This window comes from Tetrao urogallus (assembly GCF_951394365.1).
Source record: "Tetrao urogallus genome assembly, chromosome: 1".
Taxonomy (NCBI): Eukaryota; Metazoa; Chordata; class Aves; order Galliformes; family Phasianidae; genus Tetrao; species Tetrao urogallus.
Window position 1 is genome coordinate 172534272 of NC_136813.1, and position 14513 is coordinate 172548784.

Here is a 14513-nt window from a genome sequence, read left to right on the forward strand (position 1 = left end):
AACTTTCTCAGCTTTACTGGTCAGGGACATAGAGCACACACTTCCTGTTTTGCTTAGTCATTCTGCATTTTCTCTAAAAGTTGTGTCAAGTTACACAAAGGGACTTTCAGCTACCTTACGCAAATACCTATTCAGAAAGAAATTCAGGAGTGGTGATCACTGAATATAACTTTGCAACTATGCTTTTACTTCTAAATTTCACTCCCTTTATCTCTTTCACCACCATCCCCCCTCCAAAAATCCCCAAACCAATGTTCTAGAGGTAGGTAATTGAGAGACTGAATGACATTGTTAATTTACCCTTGATGGGGTACAAAGGCCTTTGAAACAAATTTACTAGCACCTAAATAACTTTTTTAAAGCATAATCAAAGCTGATAGATGGCAAGTTATATTCAATAACCTGGATTTACTTTTGCTTTAAGTATCTTTTAAATAGCACTATATAAATGATAAATTATTTTAAATTGACTTCCATTAGCATTAATATTACAGCAGCCAGTCTGTTAAGTCTCATTTCAGCTTCAGCTCTCACTTTAGATACTCTAACAGCCAGTGACAGAGTAACTTTAATCTGCAGAAAGTGAAGAAGTGTGCTTATTAGACTGAACTGGCTAGGTCTTACAGATTACATGTAGACATACATATGGATAAAATCAGATAGAGCAGCATATTGATTCTTGAATCCTCCTCTGTATCACAGAACAGCCTACGACTATATAATGTTGGTATCAAACTGCCTGTGTAAACAATAATTACATATGAAAAAGCTAGCATACTTTGAAATTCAGGCACCTGGGACATAAAAAATGCACTTGGCTTTTAGCATGGAGTTTTAATTGATGTGCACTAGTAAGGAGCTGCTCATTTTGTTCATTCAAAGCATCACGCTCATTTCACACAACTCATTCTTCGTATATTCCACAACCACTTAAATACTGGTGACAGACTGGTAGCATCAGTGTTCCAGAAACAGGTTAGAAAGGAGGTACTCATGTCATCTTCCACTCAACGGACAAAAAAAATCTTACAGTCACACTATAAAGCATCACATCATTGACCTTTTATCAAATTTTTCCTTTAAATATATGCTTAAAAAGCACCACACCTAGCTTATTTTGTTCTTCCCGTCTTAACCTCCACATGAAATAATCCACTTTTCAGTTCTCCTCCCCAAATTAGAGTAGATGTGTAGATCTCCATAAGCTCAGTCAAGAAACTTAAACACACAAACATTCTGCAGAGAAGCAGTGGACTTGGCATGCAATTGAAGCCACAGCTGAATTGAAGCCATTTTGCAGTAACTGAACCCATATCTAGCATTATGTTCGTTATAACAAAAGGGCTTTTGACTATGACTCAGTCACGCAACTGAATATCATTACATCATTTTAATTCATCCTGAAACAGAAACACTCCTTACAGTTGTATCAACACAGTAATGTACACATCTATGGCAATATGCCAGAAAAATCCCCTGCATTTTTCAAGCCCTCCTTTCCTTTTTATTGCTAATCTCCAACAGAAACAAACAAGCATGCAAGGCCTGCTGATATCAGTAGGAAGGTTTCAATGTTTAGATGGTGTTTAAGAGACTGACTGGACATTGAATAAACAAAAATCAAAGGGACAGACAACATAAAACTAAACCAATGACTATGATAAATGCTTTTGGATAAAGAGCCTTAGTTCCTAGCTAAGTTCTACTTATAAAATAACCCTATGTCAAACTATTTTTCTTTCAGAAAGCAATTTAAGGGCTACTCCAATAATAATGCCTCCTGTTTTACTACACTGGCTCACTATGTCAGAGGTAGATCTTGGTGGAATGGCAGTAGAGGACAAACCTTCCTGACAATATTCAGATACATGTTGTTGCCATATGACAGATGGCAGCAGAGGGACAATATAACAAATGGTGTCTGACATGGCAGTGCATATGAAGCAAAGGTGTGTCACTGAATTCTTCCATATGGAAAAAAACTGCACCCACTGACATTGACACTTGCTGAATACTTATGGAGACCAAACAGTGGATGTGAGCACAATGAGGGGTGGATGGCTTCTTTCAGCAGTGGCAACAGTGACAGTGGGTCACCTCTGCTGGTGAAGATTTTTATGAGTGTGGCACACAGGCTCCTGTTCACTGCTGGTGAAAAATGCACAGCTACTGGCTACATTGAAAAATAGTGTTTTGTAGCTGAGTACTTGCTCTATCAAAACAGTGCTGTTGTGCTCCCTGTATCTGCCGTAGTTTCCATGGAAATAAATAGCAGATATTACTTCTGGAGTGACCTGTGTAGAAGTCATCGGAAAAAAAGCTGTTATAATTGAAGATCTTTTTGTTTCAGAAGCACCTTATGAAAAAACTAAGTATTTAATGTTTAATTACATGCACAAACTTAAAACATTACTTGTAGTGGAAGAGAGCCAAGAAATCAAAAACATAAAATGCTGGGTTTGCCTTCTCAAACTGCATGCTGAAATTAACGCAAAAAGCAATGTTTCAACACGACAATTAACTTCCCAAGATGCGTGATCACTACAGAAATATTACTTTTTCCATCCACATTTTATTAAATCTCTTCTGAAGGCATTATTGTTACTTTACGTTTTAATATCACTCACAACTGTATTACAAAGATGCATTATAATCAGCACTGTCAAATACTGAAAAAAGTCAGGAAGGTATAAATGCAAACACAAAGTAACAGATCTGACTGTGCAAGACAGGCCTGCGTTTTCCATAAATTCCTTGGGGGGGCAGCATTGCTTACTCTTAGTAGCAGCGAGTAACTACCGAGTGTATTACAGCTAAAATATTACTGCATTTGTGTTTACTGAATGCCTGCAGATCACAGTATACACTGTATACTTGTCTGAGACAAATTATAACCTAAATTAAAGCAAAATCCATGATTTACAGAGTCATCACCAAAATCTAGTACAAAAGTACCGTAATTATTTGACCCAACAGCAATTCTATTTACAAACTACCTGCCTACTGCAGAGAAAATTTATTTCAAATAAAATTAAAACAGTAAGAAAAAAATCTGGCAGTATCATAAAATATAGCAGTAATGATATCCTACTTGCAGGAAAATTCAAACATGACTACTCTTAAAAATAGGTATCAAAGCTAAAGAAAACTAAAAAACAAGTCCCATACACAGTTCCCTGTAACTATTCAAGTTAAAAACATTTTTTAGCAAAGCAAATTCTCGCAATTTCTTCAAAACAAAGGGTTGCATTTACATTTAGCACTGGTGAATTTTGGAAAGTAATTTGTCACAGCAGCTAAATGTTGATGTTTTGTCACCAGTGTCTGTCCAGAGCTTGTCTTTATGCACAGGAATCACTTAAATTCATCTGTACTGATTTGGCTGTCAGGTGAGGTCCCGGATGACTGCAGGAAGGGTCACATCACTCCCATTTACAAGACAGGGAGCAAGGAGGATGCCGGGAACTGTAGGCCGGTGAGTCTCACCCCTGTGCCTGGGAAGATCATGGAACAGATCATCCTGGATGACATCCTTGATCACATGAAGAATGAACGTGTGATCCGAGACAGCCAGCACGGCTTCATCAGAGGAAGGTCATGCCTGACCAATCTGATAGCCTTCTGTGATGGAGTAACGGCATTGGTGGACAAGGGAAAGGCGACCGATGTCATTTACCTGGACTTGAGCAAGGCCTCTGACATGGTCCCCCACCACATCCTCATCTCCAAATCGGAGGGAAGTGGATTTGATGGGTGGACCACTCGATGGATAAGAAACTGGTTGAAAGGCTGCAGTCAGAGGGTGGTCATCAGTGGCTCTATGACCAGGTGGAGGCCGTCCCCCAGGGGTCTGTCTTCGAACCAGTGCTCTTTAATGTCTTTATCGGTGACATCAATGTGCACCCTCAGCAAGTTTGCTGATGACACCAAGCAGAGTGATGTGGTTGACATGGTGGAAAGAAGGGATGCTATTCAGAGGGACCTCGACAGGGCCCAGGTGAACATGATGAGGTTCAACACGGCAAAGTGCAGAGTTTTGCACTTGGGCCGGAGGAATCCCAGCCATCCATACAGGCTGGAAGGAGCAATACTTGAGAGCAGTCCTGCAGAGAGGGACCTGAGTGTCTTGAGAGATGAAAAACTTAACATGAGCCAGCAGTGTGCAAGAAGGCAAATGGTAGCCTGGGAGAAGAGGGGTAGCCAGCAGCGACAGGGAGGTGATTGTGCCCCTCTACTCTGCTCTTGTGAGGCCCCATCTGGAGCACTGCGTCCAGGTCTGGAGCCCCCAGTACAAAAAAGACAAGGAGCTCTTGGACAAGGTCCAGAGAAGGACCACAAACATGATCAGGGGACTGGAGCACCTCCCTTATGAAGACAGGCTGAAGGAGCTGGGCTTGTTCAGCCTGGAGAAAAGAAGGCTGTGGGGTGACCTCACTGCAGCCTTTCAATACCTAAAGGGAGCCTACAAACAGGAGGAGAGTCAACTCTTTGAAAGGGTTGATAACAGCAGAACAAGGGGAAATGGTTTTAAGTTGAGGGAGGGGAGATTTAGGTTGGCTGTCGGGGGAAGTTCTTTACAGAGAGAGTGGTGAGGTGCTGGAACAGGCTGCCCAGAGAGGTTGTGGATGCCCCATCCCCAGAGGTGCTCAAGGCCAGATTGGATGGGGCTCTGGGCAGCCTGGTCTAGTACTGAATGGGAGGTTGGTGGCCCTGCATGTGGCAGGGGGTTGGAGATTCATGATCCTTGAGGTCCCTTCAAACTCAGGCCATTCTGTGACTGTGATTTTTAGATCACAGAATCCACATATTTTATGGCAGATATTCAAGGTGATTTTTTTGTGATCATTTTATCCTATCAGCAGTTCAATTTCACTAATTGTGCATTACCTGCATGTGACAGGAAGCACATACACTGTAATGGGATGCGGTCCTTCACATCCAAGGAAAGGAATACCACAAATTTAAATCCATGAATAGGACTGTGAAATTTCTGGATGGAATGGTCCTTAAAGGTCATCTGGCTCCAATCCCCATATCATGGGCAGGGTTGACACCCACTAAGTCACGTATCTAGTACTTAGCAAAATACCACCAGTGGAGAAATGCATGTCATAGATCTAATTTTTGAGTAGTATAGTGAAGTCTGCACGAATCCTAAGAACCTCTAGAAATACAGGAATAAAAGACAGAAGGATAACAAAGTAAGACCTACAGGGAGAAAGGGTACTCTGCAGAGCTAGCTGCAGGCTGGAGTTCCTTGAAAAATGGGAAAGCCTCAAGCACTCAGGGTGCACAGGAGAGGGAAATTCAGGAAAAAGCAGTGAACACCATTATCTCTGCTTTGCTGTAGCTCTGTTTATGTCTTTCTGTCCCAGGAAATAATCTATTCAGAGAGATAACACTTCTGAAAATTTTGTTTGTGTTTTGCTAAGGCAGAAAATGCTGAAAAGTCACAACTTTTATTACATGAAGGGAGGGCAGTAACAGGTGACAAAAAGTCCACGTACAGTATCAACTGCAGCATACCTTAAAAGAGACTTTAACAAATGATTGCTTTCTGACACTGCTCTAGGATTTACTATCAACTGACTATAATATATAAGCCAGTTTCTCTACACTGTGCATTGGTTATTTACAACATTCTTGTCTGAGCATGTAACCTACAGATACAATTTTAATGTAAGAACAAATAATTCAGATTTATTGTGTTTTTTTCTGCCCTTCTGCAGACTGAAAAACTGCATAAAGTGTATTGTTCCTACATAAAACTTCATTTCAGAAGTGCAACTGTCATTGCAAATGGTACAACATGGGAGTGTAGCCTAACAGCTCCTCAACGACATCCAATAAAAAGGCAATTCTACATTACATTCAGATGCAGAAGAGATGGCTCAAAAATTGAGCACTGCTATTGTTTCTGAAACAATGAACTGGCAAAAAATCAGTACGCAGTTTCTGTCCACATTATTCTTGTGCTCACGCTCAGAAGGTGGACATGGATGAAGTAAATTCCCACCAGTTCAATAGTACACCAAAATGATTTTCTAAAAATCTTTGCATAACAAAACTTTGAAATAACATATTATATGGGTAAAAGAAGAGTACTTTAGTCACACTTTCTTATAACACTATATGATTTTCGCTAGTGTTTAAAAATAAACCTTTTCTTATATTAAATTTTATAAGCCACTTCAGCAATTTAGATTTTTCTGTAAAATAAAATTGTGTAAATTGTAATCTGAACTCAGCAAATCTTTCTGAAGTTTAATTATAAGGGTATTATTATTTTTTTTTCTTCAATAACTCTACTAGGATAATCCACTAAAAAATGGAAACGAACAAACAAAAACCCCCACAAAAAACAAATATCTTAACACTTCTACAGTTTACATGAGTGAAAGTAACACTTCCTGTGTTTCTGTAGAGAAAAACAGCCTGTGCCACTCAGTAGGTCAAGTCAGGTTCCTGAACAGTTTCACATCAGAGCTTCAGCTCTGCACTATGCAGTGTCCAACAAAAGCACAGATACTTCACAGTTAAGAAAGAACTAATAAGATTGAAAAAAAAAAAAAACGCAAGAGAGAATTAATGAAAAACTCCCAATTTGCATGTAATCAACAGGAATTCCTAAATATACTGAATATATTCATTAAATATTAATTAAAATTCCTAACAGTAAATATTTTCCTTCTTCATTTTCATAGAATGGTTTAGGTTGGAAAGGGCCTTAAGGATCAACCTTCAACCTCCCACTATGAGCATTCTTAGACTCTGGCCTAAGAAATGTCTACCATGTACATTTGTTTTGTGTCAAACACTACCTTAAAAACTATGCTTGGGTACAGAACACAACCCATAAGATTGAAGACGTATTTTTGGCTAATTTGCTGTATTTAGAAGCAAGATGGCAGTATTGCTGAAGATCAAGTGCTTAATTACATTGTTGCTTTCTCTAACTGAGCAAAATCAACATTACTGACCCACTAAATGAAGACAGCACTGAAAGTTGCAGAAGTTTACAGAACAGATAAAATCTTTTATTCAGAATTACAGGCCTCAAGTGGAATAATAAATTCAATCCTTGTTTATATCATTTAAAAATAATTCTGCAGCACAGAATACATTTTCAGAATGCACTACGTACAGAGTATGTATGATATTACAATGTCCGGAGAGAACTGCTTAATTGGAAGAATTTCTTTCATGGCAATTTAGGGTAATGAGGTTGTTTTACACATGTTGAAGGAGTTCTGTATTCAAATAAAAGGTATAAGAAATACACTGAACAATGAAGAGCCACATTTGAGACTAATTAAGAACCAAACTGCACAGACATATTTTCTGAAGCAAGTTCCAGACAGAAAACAGACCACAAATTGAGAGCTGGAAACAATGAATTGTACAATTACCTTGAGTGATTTTGCCAGTTGTACGTGGTTGTCATAGACTAAAACATCCACTGTTAGATTTCGCAGATGATGAAGAAGAACTTTGTCTCCCTCCAGTTCTTTTGCTTCCACAGATACCTTCCATGTTGGGTAGGGGCATTTTGTGCCATCCCATACCTGCAATCAAAACCAACTATTTCAATACTCAAAATATTAATGCACAGGAATTCATACATACTGGTGCAACAGAAAATAAGATACCAATGAGTTATGCTCTTCAGGCGGGGTGGAAACAGGGACAAGGAAGGGTGAAGACACCAAAGGTCAACTTTTAAAGGGTTTCTCCCCCTTTCTGAATATTTAACTGCTATGAATCAAAGGACACAAAGGAAAAGATCTAGGAAGCAGCAAAGCAATGTATACACACATGGAGAACAACTCATGGCTGAAATGCTCATGCCAAATCAAGAGATAAAAGGGGAAATTATTTACAGTTAAAATGACCCATAACATCAAATTAATGTTCCCAAATAAGAGTGTAGGGTATTTTGAAGGACTCACATAATGAGCTTGCACATGCCCCCACAGATTGAAACAAACAAACAAAAAAAGGCCTGTTATGAAACATTTAAAACCACCTTTGATTGAGATGCTGCCCTTTCCTGGAATTAGCTAAGCTTTTCCAGAACCGAGCTAGAGAAATATAGATTTAATGCTATAGGCATAAGTCATGAAATTATATGCTCAGTTTCCTACTGTTTTTCAAACCGGCTTTGCTTGAGATACATTGGTAGTTCCACACTTGTAAGATGGATCTTACAAACTGAAATAATGTGAATGTGCCCTGTCAGGTCAAAGCTTACAATGTCCTTTGCAAGAGGAGCTAATGGGGCTGATGTCAGGCCGTATTTTGAAGAATTTCTAAGCCAATAAGCATTCTTTACAAGAAAAGAAAGTTCTTTGGAAAATTATGTGTTTTATGTGATTTTATTTATTTACTATTTTAAACTTGTACAAGTAAGAGCACAGCTACTTTGGGAGCTTATCAGATGCATTCTACTTAAACTGTAGATGAAAATACAGGAGCCAAGGCTTTCTATTAATTTTTCTGTATCTGCTAGTGCCACGGTTATGAACAGCTATCCTCATGCCTTCAATCTTACCAACAATAATCAAACTTTGAATAACAAACAACAAATAGTTTCATTACTAGTCATGAACAAACAGGAATTACGGAATAGTTAGTGATGACATCTGATCACCATGTTGCAAAATGCTGAAAAAGGGGAGGCACCATGAACCCTGCTTTCCTGACTCATTAAGGCCCTCCAACAGAATATACTGATTGTATGACATAACGTAGGAAACTGACAGATAGAAGAATAGTTAATAAAACCCTTATGAAATGGAAAAATGACAGCAGCACTTCCAGCGTGAAGACTCCTCTGATTTGAAATTAAAATTTTCAGAAATAATGAACTGCTGCTTCATTTCAATTTAAGCTTACCTTCATAAGACAAGCAACACAGCTTCATGTCACATCAGCTTAAGGAGCCACGCTCGCACAGAATAATTTATTGAGTGTAATATTAAAGGTTATGCTATGGGTGATGCACAGAAATCACCAACATTCATTATAGTTCTGTTTGAAGCAATCACACTAGTTAACTTGAGCTCAGTGCTTAAAACTGTCATTATACTTCACTGTATTATCAACCATGAAAATAACTGTCTTGCAATGACACAGTAAATGTACACCATTATTAAAAAACCCAAGAACAGAAATAATATATGATATGTAATCATCAACCAAACTGAACTTGTGCTTTGATTTTTTGTTTAATGAATCAACAAAATAATCAGACCTCTGTCTACAATATTTATAAAAAGGCTTCTCTTACAGCTTTACCAACATTCTATATGTAAGGAAAGAATTTTGGCCTGCTTGCAATTAGCAACAGCACATCCATGTTAATCTATCAGTTTTTAGCTTGTTTGGTTCATTTTAACACAAATTTAAGTACTTATTTTAAAGTGCTAAAAAAAGGATAGTGACAGAGGATTCAGTATGAGAAAAACTGATCTAGTGCTAGTAGATTTCATTAAGACTTCACTATTCTGACTCCACACAGCTGCACCCTGTGAAGTTCACCTCCTTGTTTTAGGTAGTTGACAAAACAGTCTTCAAAATTTGCAACTCAGAAAAAAAAGGGAAAACAAGTAATATTTACTTAAGAAAGTCCTTGTGCTTCTCCTTGCAAAGGGCCTTTTAATGCTGAACACACATTAATGAATGAGAATTAGGCTAGAAGGTTCTGAAATTTTACTGCATGCCATTTGACAACCATTTCGTAAGAGACAGTTAAATGGAAATATTTGTAACAGTTGCACAACGTGATACAGGGTGACACTCAAGTTTTGCTTCTGTACAGCACATAGAAGAGTATTTCCTGCTTTACTAAGAGAACGATGCAACTTGCTGTTTCTAAAAAGATTGTATCAGTGAGCTTAATACAGAAGTACCATTAAATATTTTTATTTTCCATTTCATAACTTTGTCTTCAAAAAACATCTTCAATGCTTACAGTTTAACAATCAACTTAAAAAACTGAAAATAAATACAGAGCTGTTTCAGAATAACATCAAATTGATGCACAGGGAGGTAAACCAAGAAAAATAAGGAGAGCTAGTTTATATTTAGCTGATGCTAAGGATCACTCTTCAGAAAGTACTTTCCTGTTGTGTGGCATTTATATTCTGTGCTTTCATTAAGCAATGATCCCCCAAAGTGCTCATGTGTAACTAAAGAAGCTACGTAGAGCTCTAGAGAGTACCACGTACTGAATTACTTATATACTGTACATCTAGAAAAATAAGCAATAATTGCTACTGAGTAGAAAACAAGGTTACAATTCAAAACCAAAAATTATTTCTCAACTTTAAGAAATCTTACAATATTTACCTAGAAATGTTTGTAGTACTTACCATCCATACCAATGTCATCTTAAAAAACTTTCAAAATAAATGAATTAGAGAAAAAGAACTGAGATTCCTGTTTTGTCTCCACAGAAACAAAATAGTACAGAATCATACATTTCCTTAATCTCTACATATTAATCCACATAACAATATAAAAAATTACTTAAAGAAAATAAATCTACCTTTAGAAGAAAAGATGATCCATCCACTTTTGCCTTCCCTACCAGCTGACAAGTGAGATCGAAGAACATCATTGGCTTAACATCAGACAATTTTGCTTCTGGTCCAGAGACAGAAAGATTACTGGCTGCCCAAATACGTAATTCTTCTACTGTTTTCTGTTCTTCATCTATGAAGGTATACACTTTGCTAGAAGCTCGAGGAACTACTGGCGCTCCTACAGTTCCATCAAATGTCAAGGATGCAAATCCTGCACTGGTAATTCCTTGCATTTGTCCATTGTATTCCCTGATCTACAAGAAAACATGAAAAAAATGATTGTACTTCACTGAAGTATGCTTACGCTTCTGTTTTATCATATGCATCAATAATGGATCACTACTCATTTTCATTCCTGGTGCCAGCAGAAGAGACGAAATAAGAAGAAAAAAGCAAATTAACGCTAACAAATAAGCAAAGCATATAAGGAGGAATTTCTAACATCAAAAATTATTTCAAGAAGCAGACTAAGATAAGCATCAGTGCAGACTAATTCACTCACAAGTCTCAAAATCTTTTTAGCATCCAGAAATCTCAAACCTTGATTTTCGAACAGTTGCTTTGACCCATTCTCATAAAACTAAAATTAGCTGACTGAAATCGCATCCAGGTTTCTGAATGTCATTTGTGAGACAGGTTAGCTTAAGATACCTACAGACAAACCAGTGCTCTAGCACCAAAAAAAATTATATTTTTGAATTGTTACTAATTTAATAAGTTATTGCTCAGAAATGTGCCAGACAATTGAGCCTGCACCTTCACTGTCTATCATATCCAGAGATTGATTTTGCTGTAAAAGTCTGAAAGTTGTCACTAATTCTATTCAAATAAAAAATGTGCCCTGTTAGAGGAGTAAAACAAATTTTCACTATTTTCTTATATTTTTTAAATAGTTTTCTCACACCCAGTATAGTCATGACAGTCTAAACAAGTTTGGATAATATTGTACGTAGATTACATTTCCTTGTATTTTAATACTGTACTCCTAGTATACACATGGCTTCAGCTGCAATGAACTAAAGAAGCAATTTAAAGTAAGACAATAAATAATCTGCGTGCTCGTATGAATTAAGCTGTTTTCAACATGTTTAAATATAACAAGAAATTGAGTTAAAATGCAGACATCTTCCTACGAAAAGTTAAGAAGTCATACGTAAGCAGAATATTTTTTTAATGAAAATATAAAAATACAGAGATATCAAGACCATTGATTATAACTTATCTTCTATTATTTCTGTGAACTACTGTGCTCAAAATATCAGTTGAAATTTCTGTAGTAATTAAACACAAATTAAAGGAAACAATCAACAATACATTGCACATTTCTTTTACCAGTTCAGAAAACACGATATCCAGAAGAACTGCATGTACAAAGAATACATACCTAAACCAGATTAAATAACTTCTGCTTTGGTTATCATTTGAAAACCAGCAGGCATTATGATACCATTTTAGAAATATTCTATAGAGAAAGTGGCCCAGTATATTTGAGAAAATTTGGATAAAGCAATAAATAACTATATTTTGGAAAAATCCTTAGGTATTTAAGACAGGATTGGTGACTTGATCCAATACAACTCAGAACAAAAATTTCAGAAAACGTGTGAAATTCTAAGAACTTCTAATTTTGGAAGAAGACCATAATTGCCTAGAGTTAATACTTCTTGACGTTATGTATTATAGGACATAAACTTGCTTTCCTCCCTTTATGCTTTACAACTTGACAACTATGGTGAGAGCTGACTAGAAATGAAGACTGAGCATATAATTCTGCACTGGTCTCTCAGTACTTTCCATAGTGCACCAGGTAGTAAGAGAAGGAACCAATGTTAATGGGACAATCTTGACTAAACTGAAAGAGAGAATACACTGAGACAAGAAAATCACTATGGAAGTGCAAAGGTGAGTGCTCCTGGAAATAGTGGCAAACTGGTTTAGGCCAGGGTTAGTAATATAATGGAACAAATGTTGCCTTAAGTATTACAGAGTTTAAAGAAAGTGATGCTCAAGAACAGAGGCAGAACTAGCAGGGATATTAGAAAGGATGTGTGATTGACTCTGCTGTATTTATGAAGGCAAGCTTCTTATGTCTGATAATCAGATTGCTAAGTATCGCTCCATTCTTGACAAGCAAACAGCCTTGAAACTCACTAGCAGAACATATCTTACTCTACTGAACAGACTGACCTACACAGATGGTATAGTCACATGTATCATGGCTATAAAGTGCTTTTGCTCAAAGGAGCACTGTGTTTATGTTGTGAATCTGAACAGCTGAATATGCACTTGATAGAGAGGGTTTTTTTTAATTGCTGTTTTCCTCCTAACTTTGAAGTTAGAACATTAAAACTGTAAACCATACACATTCCAAAGTACTGGAATGACACAGTTGTTGTCTATGTAAGCACAATTCAGCTCATGATGTAATCATTTTATGATACCCATTCCACTACACATATTTCTACAGAACATCTTCCTATGCAGTGCATGACTGATAAGTCAGTGGTAACAAACAAGTGATGTGCAATGAAGAAGCTGTCATCTTTAAGACTCCAATTTCATTTGTTGCACTAACTTCAACCTAGGTACAGAAGTCAAAGCATGAAAAGATAATAGTAGCAATATAATGAAATAGGTCAGCGAGTTAAGATTTTTCATCTTTTTAATCACAATTATTACAGGTTGTGTTATGCTGGGAAAGTCAAGCAAGTAGAGTTTACAATGAGAGGTCATCTCATTATGTTAATCAATATTCACATTTCAAGAATTCAACTTGAGTTACAATTACACAGGGTCTGAGTAGTAGAAGTATACACTCATGACTGTATTAGATGTCAAAGAATACAGTGTTTTGAAAATGCAAAGTGCTCAATAACGTTATACATCCTGGAAAAAAGTCAACAAAAAATGTCCAGTGTCTCTAATAAATGACTGAAGGAGAACAAGCTGAACAAGATGTGTATTCAAAAGTGTATTCTGGTTTATTTCAATCTCATTGCTCTCCAATCCCCAAACACTGAAATAGAAATAAAACAGCAATTCACTTCACCAAGAGCATGGAAATAAATTCTTGTTCAAGAATCATTCGGAGATAATAAGGAATACGAAAGAAAGGTCGATGAGGAAATGAACAATTCTATCATCGTGGCAGGGTTTGTCTAATGCTAAGAATGCTGAACACAAGCCAAAACTCAAAGTCAAGTGAGGATAAAATCATACAGATTTAGCCAGTAGCAGCTGGATGACCATTCCCTCCATTTAGCAGCTCAAGTAGTAAGCATTAAGTCTAATTTATTAAGAGCATCCACATAGAAGAAGAAAAAAATGAAAGAAACTTGAAATACTTCCTTCTTTGCCAAAAAATAAAGGGGAACTAGAAAGACTGCAGGCCTAGCTTTTATGGTAAGAGGCAAAAAAGATCCCCACACTGTCAGAACTGACTATGGTTGAAGGCCCAAATATGGGACTGTAATTCATTAAGCATTGTAATTCATGAAGCATCATCATTAGACATCATAAAAATGTATTTCAAGAAATATTAACAGAAATGTAATTTAAACTGGACTATCACTCAACCCAACTAACAAGACATTTAAAATATTAATTCTCTTAAATAAATACTGAGCAAATAAAACTATTCTCAATCCAGAGTAACACCAACAGAACCTCCTCCAGGACTTCGCTAACACCTCTGCTACTGTGAAGTAGCCCAGAGCAGCCATTTTTAAAATGCATTTGCTATCAACATCAATTCCCTGGAAGTCTCTCAAAGCATTTCTGGAACATAGAAATGTGAATAAACACTGTAAAGAATATGTATATCTGTTCTCCCTGGTAAACATAGTTGTGACAGGCTAGAACCTCTGCTTTCCATTTGGTAAGCTATGAGAGGGTGAAAAGGCTGGAAAGCAAAATGTGAAGACAGTG

The 14513-nt window shown here is 37.0% G+C and overlaps 1 protein-coding gene across 1 annotated transcript in view; it reads right to left on the bottom strand.

Moving 5' to 3' along the window:
* POT1 (protection of telomeres 1) overlaps nt 1-14513 on the bottom strand; it is a gene marked incomplete at both ends in the record, with an annotated part of 53841 nt that overhangs the window by 16362 nt on the left and 22966 nt on the right. The window contains 2 exons of the mRNA XM_079549584.1: nt 7410-7565; nt 10550-10840. Of these exons, the coding sequence (XP_079405710.1) occupies nt 7410-7565; nt 10550-10840 (447 nt within the window). The remainder of the gene's footprint in view (nt 1-7409; nt 7566-10549; nt 10841-14513) is intronic.